This window comes from Girardinichthys multiradiatus, chromosome 4 (assembly GCF_021462225.1).
Source record: "Girardinichthys multiradiatus isolate DD_20200921_A chromosome 4, DD_fGirMul_XY1, whole genome shotgun sequence".
NCBI classification, from domain to species: Eukaryota; Metazoa; Chordata; class Actinopteri; order Cyprinodontiformes; family Goodeidae; genus Girardinichthys; species Girardinichthys multiradiatus.
In genome coordinates this window covers 47844086-47868068 of record NC_061797.1, presented here as the reverse complement: position 1 = coordinate 47868068, position 23983 = coordinate 47844086, and the positions used below count along the sequence as shown (strand labels likewise).

At 43.1% G+C, this 23983-nt stretch overlaps 1 protein-coding gene across 1 annotated transcript in view; it reads right to left on the bottom strand.

Moving 5' to 3' along the window:
* Positions 1-23983, bottom strand: part of vps13c (vacuolar protein sorting 13 homolog C) — a 110217-nt gene that overhangs the window by 85020 nt on the left and 1214 nt on the right. The window contains exons 2-28 of the mRNA XM_047362512.1: positions 22749-22792; positions 21884-21926; positions 19910-20005; positions 17751-17852; positions 15731-15793; positions 15070-15144; positions 14786-14895; positions 14622-14681; positions 14488-14547; positions 14091-14171; positions 13898-13955; positions 10593-10720; positions 10409-10515; positions 9853-10027; positions 7786-7848; positions 7572-7707; positions 7402-7502; positions 6423-6565; positions 6135-6327; positions 5374-5488; positions 5085-5221; positions 4711-4837; positions 4516-4633; positions 4308-4440; positions 2496-2568; positions 2246-2346; positions 1996-2149 (exon numbers count right to left, since the gene is read on the bottom strand). Coding sequence (XP_047218468.1) covers positions 1996-2149; positions 2246-2346; positions 2496-2568; positions 4308-4440; positions 4516-4633; positions 4711-4837; positions 5085-5221; positions 5374-5488; positions 6135-6327; positions 6423-6565; positions 7402-7502; positions 7572-7707; positions 7786-7848; positions 9853-10027; positions 10409-10515; positions 10593-10720; positions 13898-13955; positions 14091-14171; positions 14488-14547; positions 14622-14681; positions 14786-14895; positions 15070-15144; positions 15731-15793; positions 17751-17852; positions 19910-20005; positions 21884-21926; positions 22749-22792 — 2796 coding nt within the window. The remainder of the gene's footprint in view (positions 1-1995; positions 2150-2245; positions 2347-2495; positions 2569-4307; positions 4441-4515; positions 4634-4710; positions 4838-5084; positions 5222-5373; positions 5489-6134; positions 6328-6422; positions 6566-7401; positions 7503-7571; positions 7708-7785; positions 7849-9852; positions 10028-10408; positions 10516-10592; positions 10721-13897; positions 13956-14090; positions 14172-14487; positions 14548-14621; positions 14682-14785; positions 14896-15069; positions 15145-15730; positions 15794-17750; positions 17853-19909; positions 20006-21883; positions 21927-22748; positions 22793-23983) is intronic.

Genomic DNA, 23983 nt, shown 5'->3' with positions numbered 1-23983 from the left:
AATGAAATATACAGAGAGATCAACTCATCTTTGTTTAAATTCAAACTTCAACTTGAAATCACGACGCATTGACAGAAGCTTAGAAATGGAACACGTTTTGCTCTTGCTTTGATATAAGCCACAACTTACTTTCAGATAAAAATTGGGTAATAAATTGATATATTATCCCAGAGAAACATGAACATATTGATAAACTTAAATAGTTTTTATTCCCTAGATGAAAGATGAAACTGATCATACTGAGTTTGTTAGAGAATGCAGCAGCAATAAAAGCTAGCCGAGCCAAATTGTTGTGATTGTTGAAAATCAGCGACCCGCTGTCAGGCTTTATTTATTTATTTTGACTTTTTCACATGTTCTATCTTGGCATTTCAGGCAATCCATATTGAGAAATTGGTTACCTACATGTCCAGCATCAAAGTAGGGGAGTCACATGGGTGTAATAGTAACCTGTGTCTGTATGACGTTCAACCATTTGGATTACAGGGTTCCCACCAAGTCTTTAAAAGAATTAGAAAATATAAATTTAAGGCCTTAAAAAGTTACTCCACTAAATCATTATGCTTAAGTCTTAAATTATTTTAAATTGGTCCTAATATTTGTACTTTCATGTAATGCTACCTCAAATGCGTATTAAAATGCTTCCACTTTATTGTGCATTATTGAATGCATTTACAAGTAAAACCACACAGCCAGCCAATTAAGCTTTTGTGTTATTGGCGAGTCAACATCACGAGATGGTCAACGAGCGGAAATAGAAGAAGTACTGCTGCTGCCATCATGGGAAAATGCAAATATAACAACACGTGGATTAATAGGAACCAGTGACTTTGAAGCCTACTGCTGCTTATGCAAAAAACCTTAAAACCGGGAATGTTGGGTGTTCTGCCGATGCCAGAACACCCAACCTGAGGTGTCCAATTTGTAAAGGAATGGTTGGGTGAGAGATAGGAATGGCCTTTGACTTGTTCCAGTTAATAATCTCAAATTGTTGAGAACTTATTTATTATGTTTATTGTTTCTCTTAGAGAGGGGTATGCATTTTCCAGAAATAGCAACACATTATCCGCATATAAACAAATGTTATGGATTCTATTAGCAGTTTGAATTGCAGCCACTAGTGGTTCAATGAATATACCGAACAGTTAGGTGAGTGGACACCCCTTTTTGGAGCCTCTCTCTAAACTGATTCCTTAAAGTAGCTGCACTTTGCTGTGGTGACTAAAATATTAACCTTTGGCCGTCTCTCAATGAATCTCTGGGAAGCTCTTTGGAAAACCATTTCAGGTGACCACCTCATGAAGTTCATGGAGAGAACGCCAAGAGACCAAGTAGTAATCAAAGGAAAGGGTGGCTATTTTGAAGAATCTAAAACATAAAAAAGTTTAGAGTTATTTTACACTTTTTGTTTACTACATAATTCCATGTGTGTTCGTTCATATTTGTGTTGCCTTTGGTAAGAATCTACAATGCAGAGAGTCATGGAAATAAAGAGACCCATTAAATGAGCAAGTGTATCTAAAACTTTGGACTGGTAGTGTATGCTAGCACAATTCATATTTGGAGAAAGCATCAAGGTTTCCTGAATTTCTGTGACCACCCGGCCAGCAGTGGCCAGAAGAGTTCTGCAGGAAAGCCATCCGGTCCAGGAGCTTTGCCATTAGGCATACTTTTAACTGCTTCATGGAGGTCACTTGCTGGTAAAGGTAACTCCAGAACCTTTTTCTGTTCCTTATTTAATTTAGGAAGGTTGATATAATTTAAAAAAGTCATCTATGTTAGAATCGGAAGGATAAATATTATTTGAGCATAGATTTTATACCCTTACTTTCAATTATTGTTGAAAATGCTACTTTATTTTTTTATTAGTTGTTAAGTAGTTTGCCAGGCTTTAAAAACATGAAGGAAACAGACATGGAGCCACAGTGAACGTTTATGAACCCGATTTGTGAACCAGGTGAGTCAGCAGCTCAGCAGGAAAAAGTCTAGAATCACCTGGTACATCACAGTAGTCGACTGAAACTTGTCGCAGATACGAGGTGATGACCATATCATAGCTTCGCATTTTGCCTTCAGCTCCTAGCTGCAAGATGTTGAAGGACAGAATGGTCTTTTCCTGGTCAACCTGCCGTGTGAGCTCCAATAGAATCTGAGAACAATATGCATTGCTATGTCAGAGGTTGGTCTAAGATCACACCACCCCAACAATCCATGAGCTTTCAGCTAAGCAGAAACACTAACACACCTCTCTGAGCTCAAACTTGAAGTGAATGTTGATGAGCTCTTCCTGAGTGGACTGCTGCTGCTCTTCATTTGTCAATGTCCCGCCGGCATCTTCATCAGAGTCTGGATTCAGAGGGTGAAAACAACTGAGACTGCTTCCTTTTCAGTGTATATTACTAAAGAGAACAAATACAATGACTAATACTCCTGACATTGTTTTGAAGTTATATGAACATCGTTTTCCAACAAATCAGAGCAGATGAACAGTTTACCTGTTTCGAATGTGTCAAAGAAGGTGGGGTCTATATTCTGCGTTTGAGATCGAGCCCTGGCCAGCGACAACACCTGCAAAAAAAAAAAAGACATCTCAATAGGGTCAAATCCAAACAGAGCTACTACAGCTCAGCTATCCTCAAAGTTCTCCATGCAACTCTCTTCACCTCCTTGATCCCCTGAATATGCATCTGGTGACCATGGAAAGAAATGACCATGCAACCACTTTAAGGCATAATGCATTCTTTCCTGTTTTTGGTGTGGCACACGGCAGATCTGCTTGGTATGTCAGACTCTTTCAATTTGATCTAAATTATCTTTACTGTGACATTTCTGAGATATTCCAACACATAACCACATTAAAACACCTATTTTCTGCGGCTGCCCTTTACGTTTAGGAATCATTCCTGTTTTTCTCTGTTTTTTGTAGCTTTGGACACGAAACTGTCGGAATTGGAGGCCCGGCTCCATCCTTGGTGCGTTCCATAGCAGTCCTTCTGCAGAGGGAACCCTAGGCCAGTTTACTGATGGTACATACAAAGCATTGTCCTAGATCCCAGCCCTAGGGTCATCACAAACCCATCCGCGTTTCTAACAGATTTTCCTTGCAATGTGACACATCCACTGAGAAGGCGACTCTGGTAATTGGCAGCTCTATAATCAGAAATGTTGCATTAGAGACACCAGCGACCATAGTCAAAGGTTTGCCAGGTGCGAGAACGGCCGACATCAAATACTACCTTAAACTGCCAGCTAAGGATAAGACTAAATACAATAACATTGCTATTCATGCTGACAGTAATGACACGTTACGCCAAATGGAGGTCACCATAATCAGTGTTGCTTCGGTGAGTATGTTTGCCAAAACAATTATCTGGTCCCCTCCAGGATCTGACCAGTGACGACTCGTTTAGCTGCATGCCATCATTTAACTGCTTTCCTTCTTTCAGGAGCTATTTATTGATTAATCCCAGGCCGATTAATAGCTACAACTATTAGGAATATCTAACCCTTAGTTTTCCTCATCCAAATTGCAAAGCACTAAAACCACTTTCACTTGTTTTGTATCATCCTCCAGACCCTTATTCTCATTTGTAGATCAGTTCTTAGACTTTTATTGGATTAAGTGTTAAATACTGATAAAGTCATTAGTAGGGCATTTTAACATTTATGTTGACCCTGAAAGTGATAGCCTAAATACAGCCTTTAATGCGATCTTAGATCCAATTGGCTTTGCTCAAAACATCCACTGACCTATTCACTCATGTCTTTATACTCTGGACCTTGTTCAGATATAAGGCACTGGATGTAAACAAATAACAGTATTTCCTTTTAACCCCGTCCAATCTTAGAAGTTTTAATGAGCTTTGAGTTTAATCTAGCCAAGTATTCTGCCACTGAAAGAAAATTTAAATATAGCAAATCCTTATCAGACAATGCTGTAAAAACTTAAAAAAATATGCTTCGTTTTTAATTTCCTCAGTATCACAGAACCAACAGCAGAGGCAATTTAAATTCTATCCTTTTACAAACTGATGTTCTTGTTCATGGTGTTACTACCTCATTGCATGGTGATGTGACCAAGTGGTAAACATTCCCGTGTACCAGTTTTGTTGAAAGATGTGGCAAGCATTACGTTCAAAATGAGTGAATATTAGCAAAAACAATAAAGTTTATCAATCTAAACAATAAATATCTTGTCTTTGTAGGGGATTCAATTGCATATTGGTTGAACAGGACTTGCAAATCATTGCATTCTGTTTGATTTACATTTTACACAACGTCTCAACTTCACTGGAACTGGAGTTTACCTTCTCAGTTGGGGTGGAAGGAGCAGAGTCCATCTTGGGCATGGGGATGCTTTCCATTAGTTCCATGATGTTCTGGACTTTCTGGTCTGAGATTCTGAAGTGCATTAGCGGCAGCTCACCAGACAGCTTGAACCTGAAGTCCCACACAGGAAATAATTTAGTATCAGTAACCAGGTGAATAAGGCAGGGATGTAGGTGGGGGTCATACCTGGCCATCCGGGCATCCTTCTCCACCATACACTTGGCCAGGTGCAGCGTGAGATCCATAGGCTGGAGGATGTGTTGAACTGATGAACTCTGCAGCCGAGCAGTCTTCCAGGTCTCTCCTAAAATCAGTTTACTTACTGAAAACATTTGTAATATTGAGCCTTATGCGAAATAGAGTTGTTGTTTAACTTCTGACCTGACTTGCTATAGAGCAGTTGAACTCTTCTCAGTCCCACGTCGTATCTCTCATAGGCTCGATCCATAATCTCCTCCAGAGACGAAAAGGAAGATGAACCAACACTGCTCTGATCCACGCTGTGCAGCTGCACACACAACCTTTTGTTAAACTGATCCAACCATGTCCCATCATCCCTCCAACACTGTGCTAGAAGAAGTGCGGTAATAATGAAGCATGCACTTTTTGAGTTGACTGGTTGGTTTCTTTAAGCCAGACTGGAAAAACAGTCCCTAAACTCTGATCTGAGTTACTAATTAAAATATGTTGAACTTAGAAGAAATAAACATGAAGATAATTCAGCAAAATCCGAACCAAATGAAATCACAGCGGACCTGGAAGCTACCAAAATCCACGATCATCAGATCCGATGTGCTGCTGTAAAAGCCTGATTTTGGTATGAGCAGGTAAGACGGTTTCAGGTCGATCTTCAGATCCAGGACCTTCCTGGTTTCAATGACGTGAGACAAACCTGCAGAGAGAAAAAACAATCAGAGACTAATGTGGATCCAGCTGCTCTGATTGTTGAAAAAACTAAATTTCAATTCATCCTGAGGTTAAAAGGTCTGGTTTTATCTTATCCTAAACCTTCCCAGATCCAGCTACATCAGCTGCTGGCCTCACCTGCAGAAGTTTTCTCTTTGATCTCTTCAAGTTTGGACAGTGTGGCAGAAGTCAGGACCTCCAGATCCACACCTTTTCCCATCTTAAAGAAGTCCACCATACTGTTGATGGTCACCTGGAGGAGAATAAGGTAAATGTGGAGAGGATACACCAGGAAGAGCTGACTCAGGTTGTCCACTTGAAGGAAAAGTTGCTCGGAAGCAGCAGAGAAGGAGATAAGATCAGAAATATGAAAGTAAGGTGAACATAAACACATATTTGACCTTTCACTCATAGAAACTGCTCTCCTTACAATAGCAATGCTCTAAATGCCCTGAGGTGTTCCACTTAAAGGGTGTCATCTGAATGCTGATGCTTTAGAAAATCAGAAAATCTTTAAAACAATTGGGCCTGACTCACTACAGATACTGTTTTTCTGCAGCTTCCAGCTCTGCAGAACATGAAACCACAGACTTACTCAGCTGAGAGAATAAGCATTAGAAGGAGGACACGTGACTTTATATACAATATGCATATGAAAAAGGTATTTGCCACAGCAGTGTGGATAAATACAGGCGGACACACTAGGTAGGTGTTACTAAATGTGACCACACTAATATGCTGCCCTACAGCTAACTATGTGACCATTAATCGAGCTTTTTAACAGCGGCAACTGGAGTCTTAAAATCTCTTGGTCACACAATCTGGTGCAACAACCTAGTTCATTACACTCCAAGAGAAATTAAATGACACCATTGAGCTCTGAACTGAAGTCAGTTTACCGCATCGTAGATTATCTCCACGGGCTGAGAGTGGATTTTCAGCAGTTGGTCAGCAGCACTCTCCTCTGGGTTCAACTCAAACACAACAGTGAGCAGCGATGATGAAGAATCCCCAACGGAGGCAATGAGCGAGGGGACTGTGCCCTGCTGCTGTAGGCCCGTAACGTACCAGTGCTCCAACGCTGCCTCCACCCTGCAGGAAGACAGGAAATGATCTCAGTCTAACTGAGACTGGTCTTCTACAACCTTAAAGAGAAGTCTGAAGATACTTAGAATAAATGTGCCCACCTGACAGCCTGAGCTCCGGGTCTCTGAGATATTTTGGTGCTGAGATTAACCATCTGGATGTTCAGGGTCTCTGGTACATCGTGCTGCTCTCTGATCGTCACTGAGGTCCTGAGCAGCTGGAAGGTGATGATCACAGCAACGTACTAAAACACAGATGTTCAGAATACTTGAGCATCATCACTTGAGACTGCAGAGGAATCTTAAAGACAATTCTCCAAATATTTTACACAAACAAGTTCTCAGCAGCTCTTGAAATGAGGCCAGTCTCACTTCAGGGAATATGTTCCACAGTGTCATTATTTATTGAAGAGTAACTAAAGCAAACTGCAGAGGCCGTGTTAAACACTGGGACCACCTCCTGATCCCACAGCTTGTAGAACATCCTTCAGCAGCAGTAACTCTCAGCATCAGCTTCTGTCCATCATTGTGGAAGAACTTTGGTCCACTTTTCTTTCCAGTGTTGCTTCAGTTCATTGAGGTTCCTGCACAGTTCACAGGTTGAAGTCTGGACTTTGACTGGGCCATTGTAACAACTTGATTCTTTTCCTTTTCAGCCATTCTGGTGTAGATCTGCTCCTGTGTTTGGGATCATTGCTCTGTTGATGATGCAGTTTGGACCAAGCTTGGACAGATGGTCTCACATTTGGCTCTAGAATACTTTGATATACAGAGACTTTTATGGTCCACTCAGTTATTATTTTGAGGAGTTGGTGCTGATATTCTGTGTTTGGTTTCTTCCAAACATGTTTTTGTGTATTATGGTTTAACATCTCTGCCTCGGTCTCATCTGTCCAGAAGATATTGTCCCAGACGTCTTGTCCTTCATCCAAATTCAGCTTTGCAAACCTAAATCATGCTGCCATCTTGTTTTTAGAGAGAAGAGGCTTCCTCCTTCAACCCTTCCAAACACCCAGACTGGTTCAGGGAATTTCTAACTGTTCTGTCATGAAGGTCAACATATTTTGTTGAGTGTACCTACCTGTTTGGGTAAAGCCAGGTTGTGGGAGCTGCCACTGTAACCAATAGCTGTGTAGAGTTTTTCTTTCTCCTCAGCCGTCATTAGCTGATCCAGACCTGAACCTAAACCACAAGATGCTAAGTTAGAACCAAATTATGGAGCATTCTCAGAAGGTTCAGAGCAGCCCTTACTCTCAGGTTCCTTGCTCTCCTCCACCTCCTGCTCCTCCTTCTTTGTCTTCCTCCCAAACCAGCCGCTGAAGAAGCCTCCTCCCTGTTTCTGGCCTCCAGGCTTCTTCCCAGCCAGCTTCTGTCCAGATCGGATCACCTGCAGGAGCAGAAAGGCTAAAAATCAGACAGGACCCGTGAGAAGACATTGCGATCAGCTTCATTTTCAAAAGATCACCTCCATCTGGGCTTGTTGGCGGGCCAAAGTAATGTTGAACACATCAAGGGTTTTCTCCAGATCCTGAAGACACACAGCAGAGACAAGCTTTTTTAGCAGGTTTTTTTGTTACTTGTCTGAGATCGGGTTGTGTGGGCAACAGGTCCAGGAGGGGAACCCGGACATCCCTCTCTCCAGCGACATTCCTCAGTTTGGGGGATCCCAGAAGGAATGTATTTTATTAATATGCTAAAATATGAAAAAACCGCCCAATGATCAAACCTAAATCCACCAGAACTAAAAGGTTTAAGGTGAAATTATTCTTCCATCGTTTCATCCGGACAGACTATCCAACACATCTGAGTATTTAGGGAACAAAGACAATTTATGTATGTTAGTCATCTTAAAACCTGCCGTCACCTTTTAACAAATCACAAAACAACGAAATGATAAAACATCATCATTAACTCCTGCAACTGAAACATTTCTTCTTTCTTTTAAGTTCAGATTTATTTTGTCTCATTTGGAAGTATTTCATTTTTAACCTCAAACATTTTTTGAACAACATAAAAACACACTAATTCTGAACATTTTTACGTTAGTCCTTGGATATCTAATTGTTTTCTGTGCATTTTCCCCAAACTTGCAGTATTTAATACATGAAACTATATATATTTGATACAATTAGCATAAATAACTGTTCTTCTGGTTTATGACTTTATGTAATATTGCAATACACCTTGACACGTAACATTGGCTTGGTTTCCAGCTCAATTTAGATCAATAAGACTGCCAATAAATTTGGGTTAAAAACTGTTTAAATTTCAACATTTCTAATTTAATTTTTATTTTTGTACTGAATATTTAAGTAACAAATATTACACATTCTATTTTATTTTGTTAATAAACATGTTAGACAAAAGGAAAGGAGGTGCTAATGGGTGATGAAAACAGACCAAAATACATTTTACCATCATTTTAAAGAACATTTCATGATAAAAAAAAACAAAAAGTTTTAAGTTTCTGTTCTGTTTGAGCAACATATCCAATAAAAACTTCAAATATCTCGATTTATCTAATAACAAGGTGGCTAAATTCATGTTTTAGTAGAGAAGGAAATTCAGCACCACCCAACCTGAAGAACAAGCTCTGCCTGACAGGATCAGTTACATCTGGACTTCAACTCAACGTCGGTCCATTTTCAGCAGAAGGTCCAACTTACTTAGATGCAGCAGCACTTTGCAAACATCTGGAAGAAGACAGGAATACTTTCCCTCAAATATAACGCAACTGGTTCCAATAATCAGGAACAGCTAAGGAGCCATCAAGGCTCAAGCCTGCCAGGATGATGATGTTTTTTCAGAAGGGACAATGAACCTGGCAGAACATGCCAGAGTTAGCCATGAGGGCTACTTTTCTTCTGTAGTCCTTCAGGATACCGTACAGTAAATCACAAAATGAGTTGCATTTTAAAATCAGAATACATCTGTTGAAAAACACATCAGGGAGCATATTCAAACAGAAAAAACTGGAAACTCTGGAACACCAGTGGTACTGTCCACAGAGAAGCCAGTTTAACAGGACCATGGACTGAGAGGCTGAACAAGAAAGAAGTTCCTGCTCCAAAATGGACATCTTCAGCTGGACTTATATCTGCAGCTGTCCACATGGACGAGCCAAGGGTCTTCCAGAGGAAAGTTTGATGGTCAAAAAAATACAAAGATAAGAGTTGTTTGGACACAATGACAAGATCTTTGAAGGACCCAAGGTGAGGCTTGGCAGTGGCAGCATCATGCTATTTAGCAGCATTATTATCCTTTAATAAGGAGGACACGCTAGATGTTCCAACACGACAATGACCCAAAACCCACATCCAAACTGGGTTTAATGGCTAAAGCAGACTGGGGCTTTGAAAGAGCCTTCCTAAAGCTCTGACCTCAACCCTGTTAGAGGTTTATGTTTGAAGGCCACGTCTGTTTCAGCAAGCCAACCAGCTCAAATCAACTCAGAACAGCTAAACAACAGCCAGAATGATGAAGAAGCTTGATGCTGGGTAGAGAGTCTGTGTCAGACTGGTTGTTGCCTCACCTGGATCTGTTTCTCAGTATCTGGACACAGCTTGTTCTGGCTCAGCAGTTTGGACTTGTAGGCAGTCTTGTAGTCCCTCAGGTTCTTCCGATGCTGTTTGATTTTGGACCAGGACCACATGTGGCTGAACCTTCGGATGTGCACTTCCATGATGCTGTTGAAAGCGTACCTCCACCTGAATGTAACAGGAACCAAAAATCACAGCAGAACCAGTTCGATCCTGTTTTTATTTTGTCTTAGTTAATGGATCAGGAGAGGAACCATCAAAACCTTTGATGATGATATCTCACCTGATCTGAAAGAATAACTGCAGGTCACATCCATCACACAGGTATGATAAATTAACTTCCTTCTTTTTAACAGTTTTCTCTAATCTGACAAAACACATAACAGTTTTCAGCAGACTCATGTGCATGAAGCTTCTGGTCGGGTTCTTCTCCCAGGACTGACTTTAAGTCACAAACCTGCTCCGCTCCAGTATGCGAAAATCACGGATAAAAAATTAATTTTGTTACATTAGAATCGAGTGTACAACCTGAGGACAGAGCAAGCTCACCAGAATTTGGTGTTTTTATGGACGGGGAGATCGGGCCTGAACTTCCTGTAGGGGGCGTTCTTTGCCATTAAGTCAATGGACTCCAGTACCTCCAGCATACTCAGGTACTGTGGAGAACACACAGGTAAAGGTTGTTTCACCTATCTGTATCTGTCCCTGTTCCTCAGGCTGTGCCTCAACTTACCTGCGGTTTGGTCATCTCAATGCCGATGTTCTGGACCTCCAGCTGAAGCTTCGCCTTCGGAGACTTCAGATCTATTTCTGCGTTTGGGTTGATGCACATTTTAGCAGAAGCGAAGATCGGCTTGAAGACTACAAACAGAAGAAGAGCAAACAAGAGCGAACATTTGTCTGAGTCCAACAGGAAGCAGCAACCAGCAGCTGCAACCCTGAAGACCAAACTGTCAGGCCTTACAATCTGACAGAGCAAACACGGTGACGTGTCAGATCACCAAGATCTGTTCTGACAGCTTACGTTCAACTTATCATCGACCACTTTAATCCGCCATAATCAATCCTAAAACCAACGATCCTCTACAACCAACAATGATCTCCTCTGAGTGTCATTGATCCTCCAAGATCCTCTAAGACCTACAGTGAACCCCCACTTTCTTATTACCTACTATGATCCCCTATAATCCATTAGGATCCACCTGGTTTACAGTGATCCACTATGACTATATATAGTAAATATGATCAACTATAACTATCTAGGATCCACTAAAGGCATTTTGGCTGTTCACTGAACTGCATCAGGACTTTAATGTCTAAAACAGCACTATCACTTCCATCTACATCAGTTCATTTAAACGGATGCATCTCCTATCTAAAGACATGTTTATGATTTCATTGTGATTAATCTCTAAGACTGAATTAAAATCTGTTTAATCCTGAAGACTTGCCAAATCTTCAACAATTATGGTTTTTATATTCACAGGGGAAGGAGCCTGAGCTTGTGCGGGAGGTTGAGAGATATCGACTAGAAATAGTTGGGCTCGCTTCCATGCATAGCGTGGGCTCTGGAACCCATCTCCTGAAGAGGTGCTGGACTCTCTTCTGCTCTGAAGTGGCCCACGGGGAGAGGCGGCAGGCTGGGCTGGGTTTGCTTGTTGCCCCCCAGCTCAGCCATCTCATCTTGGGGTTTACCCCAGTGGATGAGAGGGTCGCATCCTTATGTCTTCGGGAAAGGGACAGGTCTCCGACTGTCGTTTCGACCTACGGGCCGAGTGGTAGTGCGGAGTACCCGGCCTTCTTGGCGTCCCTGTCGGGGGTGCTGGATAGTGCCCCTCCTGGGGACTCCATTATTCTGCTGGGGGACCTCAACGCCCACGTGGGGAAACGACAGTGACACCTAGAGAGGCATGATCGAGAGGAATGGCCTCCCCGATCTGAATCCGAGTGATGTTTCATTATTGGACTAGCCACAGATTGTCCATAATGATCACCTTGTTAAAGCATAAGGGTGTTGATCAGTGCACGTGGCACCAGGACACCCTACTTAGAGGATCTCCTCAATCCTGCCATCATGCATTCCCTGGTGGAAACAGAGGCTGGGGACTCGGGGTTGGACTCTTTCATCACCCAGGCTGAAGTCACCAAGGTGGTTAAAAAACTCCAAGGTGGCAGGGCTTCGGGGGTGGATGAGATCCGCCCTGAGTACCTCAAGTCTTTGGATATTGTGGGGCTTTCATGGTTGACATGCCTCTTCAACATTGCGTGGCTGTCGGGAACAGTGCCTCTGGACTGGCAGACTGGGGTGGTGGACCCTTCATGAGAAGGGTGACTGGAGGGTGTGTTCCAAGTACAGGGGGATCTCACTCCTCAGCCTCCCTGGTAAGGCCTACACCAGGTTATTGGAGAGGAGAGTCTGGTCGATAGTCGAACCTCGGCTTCAGGAGGTGCAGTGTGGTTTTCGTCCTGGCCATGGAACACTGGACCAGCTCTATACCCTCTACAGGGTACTCGAGGGTTCATGGGAGTTTGCCCAACCTGTCCACATGTGTTTTGGGGACCTGAGGAAGGCATTCCTCATGGTCTGTGTCTCTGGACTGTGTTCCTCATTCAATTCAATTCAATTCAGTCTTATTTATAAAGCGCCAATTCACAACATGTCGTCTCAAGGCACTTCACAACAGTCAGGTTCATACATTCCAATTAATCCTAACCTTTGAACAGTGCAGTCAGATTCAGTTATTTATTCAAATTGGATAAAAAGTTTTTCTATCTAAGGAAACCCAGCAGATTGCATCCAGTCAGTGACTTGCAGCATTCCCTCCTCCTGGATGAGCATGTAGAGACAGTGGACAGTCACTGGTGTTGACTTTGCAGCAATCCCTCATACTCATGGTGTCCTTAGGAGGGTGCACCAGGAGTATGGAGTCGGGGGCCCTTTATTAGGGGCCATCCGGTCTTTGTATAAGCAAAGCAGGAGCTTGGTCCGCATTGCCGGCATTAAGTCGGACCTGTTCCTGGTGCATGTTGGACTCCGGCAGGGCTGCCCTTTGTCACCGGTCCTGTTCATAACTTTTATGGACAGGATTTCTAGGCGGTCTAGGGGGTCTGGTTTGGGGACCAGTGGATTTCGTCTCTTCTATTTGTAGATGACGTGGTCCTGCTGGCCCCTTCTAGCCAAGACCTACAACATGCGCTGTGGCGGTTCGCAGCCGAGTGTGAAGCGGCTGTGATGAGGATCAGCTCCTCCAAGTCAGAGGCCATGGTTCTCGACCGGAAAAGGGTGGCTCGTCCTCTTCAGGTTGGAGGGGAGTTCCTGCCTCAAGTGGAGGAGTTCAAGTATCTCGGGGTCTTGTTCACGAGTGAGGGAAGAATGGAGCGGGAGATCGACAGATGGATCGGTGCGGTTGCTGCAGTAATGGGGCGCTGTGCCGGTTCGTTGTGGTGAAGAGAGAGCTGAACCGAAAAGCGAAGCTCTCGATTTACCGGTCGGTCTACGTTCCTACCTTCACGTATGGCCTTGAACTTTGGGTCATGACCAAAAGAACAAGATCCCGGGTACAAGCGGCTGAACTGAGCTTCCTCTGTAGGGTGGCCGGGCACTCCCTTAGAGATAGGGTGAGGAGCTCGGCCATCCGAGAGGAGCTCATAGTAGAGCCGCTGCTCTTCCACATCGAGAGGAGCCAGTTGAGGTCGCTCGGGCATCTATGCTGGATACCTCCTAGATGCCTCCCTGGTGAGGTGATCCAGGCATGCCCCACCGGGAGGAGGCCCAGGGGCCGGCCCAGGACACGCTGGAGGGACTGTGTCTCTCGGCTTGCCTAGGAACGCCTTAGGATTCCCCTAGACGAGTTGGAGGAGGTGTCTGGGGAGAGGGACGTCTGGGTGTCTCTACCGAGTCTGCTGTCCCCACGACCCGGTCCCGGATGAAGTGGAAGACGACGAGTACAGGTACGAGTATATTCATAGTGATCCTGATTTATTCAGCTGACATCACTAAGAATGAATATTTCTGACAGGGATAAGACCTGAACTTACTGTACTGATAGTGAGGCAGTTGCTGGTCTTTACTGCTGATCTCTGACTTCAACTGGTCCTGCAGGAGGGGTTGGGGTGGAGGTAGAAAGACCAGGAAGAGGGGAGGAGAAGTCTTTGAGTCCAACAACTCTTTAATAATATCTTCATAATCAGCTTCATTTGAACAAGTAATGATATAAAATCATCAACTCACTACAATGTCCTGCCATGAACACTTGTAGTACATGGGACTGTTGACGTTCCAGTACGCACAGAGACTTTCCAGACGACCGAGCTGATGGACACAGACACACATGAAGAACCAACTGAGTAAGGGTTAGGGTTAACGTTTTACCTCCGGCTGTGCTTGCATTAACAAATGGGAAGCCAGCACTGCAAAGCAACTGTAATATGTCGAGAATATCTTCAAGTTATTCCGTTTAATTAATAATAGAGATCTCAGTGAATGGTTTTATGATGCTGGTAAGCAACTTCTGCCTCATGGTCTAGACTGCTGGGCCCACAGCTTACAAAACCTTTTTCTACACAATGTCTGCAGACTCCAGAAGGTAAGCAGGGATGTTCAGGTGAAAGTGAGCAGATCTTCTCACCTTATAGATGATCTTTGCAGCTTCATTCAGAATACACAGCTTCCAGTTCTCATCAGTGGTCTGAAAGTAAAAGAACCCAAACTTGTAAGCAGCACCTGCACAACAAGTAGCTGAGTCACAGTGTGTGTGTGTACCTGTAGGCTGAGCTCAGATAGAGTCACTCCCATCGATAGGGGGCGCTGTGGGTCTGACAGCTGAAACACACGTCAGTGAAGCTCAGATTTAGGAAGGTCCCCAAGAACTTATTGCACCAGAAAACAGGACTAGAACCTGGACCCAACTCTGGATCAGTACTTACATCATCCTCGTAGCGCAGGTGGATCCTGCTGATCTTCACTTGCAGATTTTTTATCACCTGAGTGGCAAGTTTTTCCATAAACGTGTCCTTCTTCTCTTCCTGAGATTTCTCTGAAACAACCAGAGACAGCATGACACGTTAGAGACCGAGGCAATTCCACCTGGATCAGAACATGTGCATCGACCTGAACGTCTCAGAAAAGATCTGCCAGAAAAATGAAAGAAATCCAAGCAACAAGGTCTCTTCAGCAACATTAAACTTTCAAGGTGAAATATGAGACTCACCTGCTTTGTTTTCATGTCGTTTCAGCTTCTTTAAAGCTTTTTTGTGCTTTTTGGGTTTTTTAAGCCCTTTTGGGACTTTGGCAGCATTAAAGAGAGAGACAGCAGTTAGTGAGAGAAAAGCCCGAAAACACAGACAGCAGGAGGAAGCAGAACTCACACATTCAGCCTTAGATAGTTTGGACCTAATGTTCAGGAACTGTGTAAACAGACCTCAGTTTGGCTTCAGAAACCAACAAACTAATGGAGCTCTGGCTGAGCCCGGCCAACAAGTCCACTTGCCAAGGCCATCACCTCGGTCCTTAAATTATCTGATGAGCATCCAAGCAAGTACTCCCAGGCCACACAACGTGGTCAGGCTAGCACGGCTGCTCTTCCATGCAGCACCCAGAGATGCTGCTACAACTATAATGAACCTGGAAACCATACCGCAGAACTTTGGTGCGTGGTCAAAACAGTGAAGGGAACTTCCACATTCCAACCAGCCTAATGGGGGACTTACTTCATTTACGATGCACCAAGAAGACCCATAAGACCCAGCAGAACCCGTCAACGATCTTAGTAATTAGTATTTCACAGATTTCAGATAGGTCTCTGTGTTAAAGGTGTGCCTGTGTGTGTTTCAGGTGTGTCTGTGTGTTTTGGGTGTGTCACTGTGTGTTACCATTAAGCGGCTCCTTGTAAATAACGCTCTCCAGACCGAACAGCAGATCTCCGGTCTGAGACGCTGACAGCAAACGCAGCAAGAACAGGACAGACAGAATGTTAGTAAGTTCACTTGCAGACTCATGCACCCCCTACTGGCTCTACGCCCCGCTCCACTCGGCACAGGACCGGTTGTGTTTCCATTGACCAACTGATCGGTGTAGCTGTGGCCTGAAGCTCCGCCTCCCGCCGTCAGGTCGTTATACTACTGTTAACATCTCTCCCTGTGGTCAGTTATATAGAACTGGTCATAGTAATCACTGCCAGTCTATGAGACCGCTCTACCGCGACAGTGAAGTGAGGCAGAAACCTGTTACAAAAGAATGTTTTTTCATGTATAAAATGATCCATTGGGATAATTATCTGGACCATAACCCAGACAGAACTTATAAAATAAGGCTCAGGGGTTCTGATGTGTGGGAGGTGGCAGGTGAAGCAGAGAGGAGACAACGCTGCTGTCTGGATGGATGGTGAAGCTCCAAAGTTTGCTTGAAGAAGTTAAAATGTTGGGCTTTATGAGGAAGTTTTTGTCTCAACCATGGCAATAATGAGGACAAGTACTTTAAAGCGCAAACCTGCAGACTTCTGACCGGAGTGACGTGAGTTTTAGGTTGGATATTGGATATTTGTGCTCCATGAATTCAGCTGGGTTTTCCTCCCATTTGACCCGATGCAGGCAGTCTGATTACAGGCAGTGGCTCCCTCCTGCAGATGCTGGTTCTCTTAAGGACCCTCAATAAATGTCAGAACCAAACTCACTGTTTCATGGTTACTGTTTTGGGGGAAATGTTTGTGTGTCTAAACAGCTGATTTTATGTGTGATCAGCTGGTTTAGGATGTTATTAAATAAAGCGCCCCCTACCTGCATGTAATTCAGAAAGCTGATGTGTCCTTGTTCTTTTCTTTCAGCCTTCAGGCTGGTTTATGATTAGTAAATAGTAAAATTATATTTGGGTTTGACCCGCTCCCGCCATTGTGGTCCTTAATATTGTGGTAGCCGCTCATGAGTTTTATTAACGTTTGCCTGCGTTACCTCTTGGTAAACCTTCTCATTTCTTCTGGTCCCACGGCCACTCAGTGAACAGCAGTCTGTTCACATCACATGTAGTTCCGTACTCAGCCCCGATTGGACCTGCTCAGGAGCAGGGACTAAAAAACTAGGTACTGGTACGGAAAAAACTGTAATGGAAATACTCTCAAAGTGAGCCGAGTGGAGTGGAGCTGGGCCAAATGGAGCCAGTGAAAAAGGGCATTGCATTCACCTGGAGACCCGTGAATTCATCTAGAGATTCATACATTCACCTGGAGACTCATGCATTCACCTGGAGACTCATGCATTCACCTGGAGACTCAAGCATTCACCTGGAGACTCAAGCATTCACCTGGAGACTCATGCATTCACCTGGAGACTCAAGCATTCACCTGGAGACTCATGCATTCACCTGGAGACTCATGCATCCGCTTGTCCAGGACCTCTTGTGATCAAATGAGTAATAGCTGCAGCACATTGAGTTAGCTGGCTGTAAACTATTCTTGTGATGTGTATTCTAATTTATTTTAATCTAAATGAAGTGACCCTAAACTAGATTAAAATATAGGTTAATAAACTGTTTGTACTGAAACCAAGATTATATATTATACTAATATCATGGCTAGGAGATCTATTAACTAAAGAACTTCATAGTTTTTAGTTTTTTGAACATGTAGTGTCACACCTGCAGACCCACAGAGTCTTTTCTTTCATTTCTGGTTTTCCAGGTTTGGTTTTATTAAAATAAATTTAGCTAAACTCAGAACGGTCTCTGTGAGGTCTCCAATTAGGACGTCCGTTGGCCTTACAGTCTGCCTGGATGAGACATTTCTATGGTCAGAATCAGAAACCCTCAAGTAACAAGCAGCATTTGAAAGCAGCAATGAAAGGGAAAAAAAAACAGGAAACCCAAAGAAACCACATTTCTGGTGCTGCGGGTGGAGCTCACCTCTACGTTCAGCAGTCTGCAGCGCCTCCTCGATGCGCTGCAGCTCCCTCTGCTTGGCTTCCTGCTGGTATCGCTCCTCCTTCGTTGCATCGTACTTTATAGCTGCAGGAAAACAAACAGCAGCATTAGAGGATTATTTTTTAAAGGGAAGCTACAGGAGAACAGCAAACAGCCACAAGCTGGCTGTGGCTGAGGAACTGAAGAAACCACTTGACTGATTAACACCAGAAGAAGAATCATCACCAGCATAGAGTTACAAAGAAAGGGAAACCTCTGCCTTAGTCCTGATCCCGAAACATCAGCTGGACAAAAAGATCTCATAACATCCAGTCCACTCAGCTAGAATTCTGATGCAGAACCAGTTCAGCCCTTAACACATCCCTGTAGGAACATAAAGAGTTCAGTTCTGTTTGAACTGACCCTGACTCTGAACTGCAACAATAAAGTACAAAAATAGCTTAAAGGGGACACATCATGCAAAATCCACTTTTGTAGCCCTTAAATACATGTTCTTGTGTACTTGCAGAAAAGTTGAAGATGGGTTGTATTTTTCCCTTCGTTTACTTTTATCTATCATCCGTTACATTTTTATAACTGTTACGTCACAGTATTTGCTGCGGAACAGCTAAACAAGGTCATGGACGTCCGGTTGACCAATTTCGCATATCCACCATTTTTATTTCTTGCTGCGATTTTATAGTCCAAGCTCAAGTATGCCGAAGCTGCAAGTGGATAAGTCTAAATGCTCGGTTCAACTGAGTTTAATTCAGATTTATTTATTTAGCCACAATTCAGAACACATGTCATCTCAAGGCACTTTACAAAGTCAATTCAATTGAATCATACAGGTTTCAAGTCGGGTTCATACATTCCAATCAATCCTAACTATCAAAGAGTGCAGTCAGATTCAGTTTATTATTTAAATTTCTTAAACCAATCTGCCACAACAGACTGGGAGTTTGAGAGAACAGAGCAGAGACACAGACAGAGCACAGAAGCACTGATACAGTAATCCGGTTGTTGGGTTTATTAACCCACAAAATTCATTACACCGTCCCCCAGCATCAGAACCTCTTCAAAGTGCCTGTTTAAATTTTATTTTTATTGCAAATGTTCCCACACATCAGTGGGGAAATTCCTATTCACTTCCAGGACGAGTGCCTTCAGCAACCTCCTCCAGTATCAATAAGGATTTGCTGAAAGTAAGGGGTCAGTTCGTTCTGTCTGTGGAAACGACAGTAAGCTGCAAATAATGCAAAAATGACAATAAAATTTATTTTAGACATTAATTTATTGTGTTGGTATGACATCCTGTCCATTGTTCTAATAGCAGCAGCATCGTTCCTTCTGCTGATGTTAGCGCTGTGCTGCTTTTAGCTCCTTGAGGACAGAACCGTACTGCGTGTTGTAAATATTATTACATTAACAGTTTTCATTGTTTTTGCCTTGTGTCTCTAGATAATTGTATCTCTGTTATCAAACTACAAAAATGGCCGAATGGGTTAAAGTGGAGCGCTCTTTGACCTAGTGAGAAGTGCGTCAGTAGCATTTGAGACTGCACCAAAACGAGTTGCTCTCAGGCACACCTCAGAACAGGTGAAAGAGGAGCCTGTGGAGCTACAAGAACAAGGAGTTCAGACCAAAGCATTGAGGTTCCACTTTATATAGACCACAGCTGGATGGTTGAAGGGTGAGAAGAAGGGATTTTAAAGCATGAGTTGTCCCCTTTAAAGAACAAATCCAGCTTCTGAAAATGTACCAAGCCATGATTTTTGTGTCTAAGATTTATAGATCAGGAACCCCAGAATACAACCTCATAAATAGGGTCTGAAGTTTCAAAATAAAAGAATTTCTGCTTTTATTTTGTTACACAGCTGTTTCTCCCTTCTAAAGGTCATTGTGGAGCACCTTCATAGAACCGATCAACTGCCACCTCCAAACGTCGCAGCTTACCGTCATAAGGAGTAGCTTTCAGCTGAGACTGAGCTGGAACACACACACACACACACATTACCTTTCATCAGCGTGCAAGCTCCTGCTGCTGCAGCCGTCCATCTGAAGATATGTTTTTTCTGATTTTTGTTCCTGCGTGTGCTAAGTAACAACCAGAGTCTGATCTGATTAATCAGGCTGATCAGCTCTGCTTTGAGGTGACTTACTGGCTCCAGGAACAACCAGGAGGTACAGACCCTCCAACGTGGCTACCACCGCATCATTGTAGAGGTTCTTCCAGGGAATCTTCAGCGTCAGCTTCCCTGTAACACAGCCAACACAAGGTAGTGTGAGGAAAGTTGTTTTACTTAATTTACATGTGAAGAAGCCTGAGATCATAGAGTGAAGAAGGGCAGATTTAATTTTCTTGTCAGAACCTCAGGAAGAAAAAGGCTGTGAAGACAGAGCAACCTTGAAACACATCTGAGAAACATTTCAGAAACACGCTGACCAGAAAACCTTCAGATTTTGTTGAAAGGGCCTATGCCTCTTGGGGATGTGTCAGGCCAGCCAAGAGCCTCAGGGACTGGGCTGGATTCTGGTGGGGATCCCTTTCTCTTGGCCTCCCTGAAGCCACATATCTCACCAGGTGGAAGGCACTGTGTTTCTCTCCTTTGGCCCTTCTGAGTTCTAGCTGCTGCAACGGGCTGATGCCTGCCTGGGGGTTAGGAGCGGTTTCCCTTCCTTGGTGCTGGTTGCTGCCATTGGGGTGACTGCGCTCTAGGATTGGTCTGCAATGGGGGACATGGCCGCAGTGCTGAGCTGGAGGGGTTCAGTGCCTTGAGTTTCTTCCTGTGTGTCTCTGGCCTGAGAACCACTGCTATGTTGCTGTTCAGACCTACTTGTGTGTCGGTTGTCTGGCTTTCTGTGGGGGATCCTGGTGTCTGTCTACTGCAGCGATCTCCAAGAGCAGAGGCTACTGGCTCTTTGCTGCTCTTAGGCGCTGAGTGTTTCAAGCTTTATACCCTTCTCACCATTGTAGAAACTCTGCACCTCCAGGTAACAAATTAATGAACACACTCACACACAATTTAAATGGTTGAAGGTCATACAAAAACAAGTTCCTATTTCACTGAATCCAACTGTCTACTTTGATACCAAAGAAAGTCTTGATTTACCAAACTCAGTTGGGCAATTAGGATTTCATCACCAGATTTTTGCTCTATAGCAGAATTGCCCTGGCACATGTGTGAACCAGCTTCTTCATGTGGGATGCCTGAAATGCCGAGGCAAGACGTGAAAACAAAACCAAACAGAATAAACTACATGGGTGAAAGGGAAGGTTTTATTGTAAGAAGCAATAAATCTGCTGGTTTGACACCATATGGGATGTTGGTCCAGTCTGACCCAGTTCAGGTGAGGAGGATGCTAGTGAATTTAAATCTGAATGTGGTCTGACAGGCAGATGATTATCAGAAACAATCTTTGATTTGTAGCTACTGACTAAGCTGTAGACTAAAAGGCTATTCTGCTGCATTTATTAAAACGAATCACATTTCATTCACTCTAGTTTGATGTCTCAAAAGCTTGAACTGGTTTATTTGATTATCATCACATATTCGATAAAACATTTGTGAAAATACAGAAAGGAGTCATTTTATTCCTAGACAGATTAATTCGACACATGATTGTTTCTGAAATCTTTATTCAATCTAAAACACCATAGGTTTAAGGGTTTTTTGGCTTCTTCACCACCATTGATGGGGTGAATGTTGATCACAGCAATACAGCTCGAACCTTGACACAATTATTCTACATTACCACAAATAAACCTTTTATTTTTTCTATAATCTGCCTTTGCTGTTGATATTTCTGTCCAGATATGACCTGTATAGGTGTTGCAATTTTTAAACTGGACCTCACCCCAAAATCACCTGTTTTTAAGTTTCACTTTGCAAATTGATTTAATTTAATATGCATTAATGAATATAATATAATCCAGTTGTATGGAGTCATTAAATGCATCAGAATATCCCTTCAGTCAACAGTCGAAGGCTAACTTCAGCATGGTGCTGGATCCAAGCGAGAACTTATTTAATGTATGAAATAAGAACATTGTATCGGTTTTAAAAAGGTTTTACTCAAAACCATCCCCTTCAGTCTAAAAGCATTAAAACACAGAAATCAGGTTCAGGACTCACCAATCTGTCCGGCTTTTACTTTGAAGGGAACGTCGAACTCGCTCTGAAACATAAACAGGTCAGTCAGGGTCTGCTGTGGGTAGGGTTGGGTTGAGCATCGAGTCTCGATTGGACCTGGGACTAACATTCTGATTCTCCCCGCATTGTTCAAATCTTTACATTTTGATTCCTAGTTTCGACACCTGGTCTGCTTCTTCCTTCGTCCTGACACTAGCACCACACTGCAGTCAGAACCAGACCAATAAAACAATAAAATACATCTTTTACCAGCACTGAGGAAGCTAACAAAGTTATGCTTGACCTAAAACATTGGGTCAACTCAAATCCAAACACCCAACTAAAGTTAGCCTATATATTTTTTCTTAACCAACAACACAAAGCTGCTGTGAGAAATGTATTGTAAAGTTCATAGAACTAAAATTCATAGAGACTATTTCATCCAGAAAGAGCTCTGGGTAGCCATCTCATGTGAACTTTTTTGACCCTGCCTCTTAAAAGAATCCGAATCGAGAATAGATAGGAACTGGAATCGAAACAAGGAATCAGAATTGTTCAAATTCAAATAATGCCCAACCCTAGCTGTGGGTCATGGTTTGTCCAAGCAATTCATGCTAGACAGTGAGAGGTCCCACTCTGCTGTAAATCTTGAACCACTACAGCTGACAACAAACAAGAAGGGTAGTTTCTGCACCACTGAGATACCACCAGGTCATGTGATCTGCTCACAGCTGCAGGGATTTAACACTTCTGATGATGACATACCTTCATCTTCATTAAGCCAGGCAGCAGCAACAGACAGACACTGCTCCTTCAAAATAAAAGCACCGTGACCAGATCAGAATCCAGTTGAAGGTTCAGGACTTACCAGAGCATTTTCTTTCACCCTCAGGTTCTCCAGAACAACATTTCCTACAGAAACACAGAGAATACATAGAGGCAGTCTGAACCTGGTGCTGGTTTTTGTTAGTTCTTCTGCAGGACTGCATGGTCAAACAACACCATCAATAAATGTCTGAAGGAACAGAAGAGTTAATGTGATAATCTGTGGTATCAGTATAATGAATCAGACCATTTCGTCTCCCCGTTTGCACTACAACCAGCACAGGAATGTGTTTACTGATTAACCTGATCAGGACCTGAACAGTACACCTGTTAACTCTCCTTCTGGGGTTTTTCCATCAGCACTGAGAGCTGGAGGCTGATAGGTGGAGTCTCCTTCCCAGGTGAATAAACAGGTAAACTTAATAACAAGGGAATGCTGCCGGACAGGCAGGATCAGGATGTCACTGAGCATACGTGTCCACATGTTCTTCACTTGTTTGTAAGCTCAACATTTACAAAATCAGCTCGATTAAATCTTTCATTAAAAAGATTTTACTGTGAGGACATAAACTCTTCTCCCATAAAGTTTTTATGAACTATTTGTATCTTTTATTATTTGCGCTCTTTTAATAAAGTTTTTAGGGTAAGATTTAATCCATAAACAAAGAAAATGTAAGGCCACCCATACTGCTTTTATGAGATAAAAGCATCATCTAGCAGCTCCTGACCAGATGCATTGATTAAGTTAGAGCAGTTTCTTGCTCTGGGGCCTACAGTCGTGTGTTAACACAATGCCAAGGTAGAACAACATCAGCAATGACCTTAAAGAAGCAACTGCTGCTGCTCATTAATCAATGAAGGGTTATTAGGTCATCTCCAAACTATCTGAAGTCCGGCAGATTCAACCCAAGGTCAGAGCGTGAACCTCAGAGAAATGACTAAAAACCCAAGAGCTTCATATCAGACTCTACGGGCCTCAGGCCTCACAGGTTAAAGGTCACGTATAGTAAAGCACAGCAACACGTTTGGAGAAAACCAAACAGTGTATCTGCACAAACACCTTAAACCCAATGTCAAGCATGGTGGTGGAGGGCTAATAATACAGGTCCAGTCAGGCTGCCAGACAGATACTACTGAGAGTTATTGTTGCTAAAGCAGGTTCTACATCAGGGGCTGGACCTAGATTTTCATTAATTTTCTTAGCATTTTGAGAATAATATGATGACAAAGTGCAACATGTCATCTATGGTCGGGGTTGCCTCTTTTTCAGACCTCTAT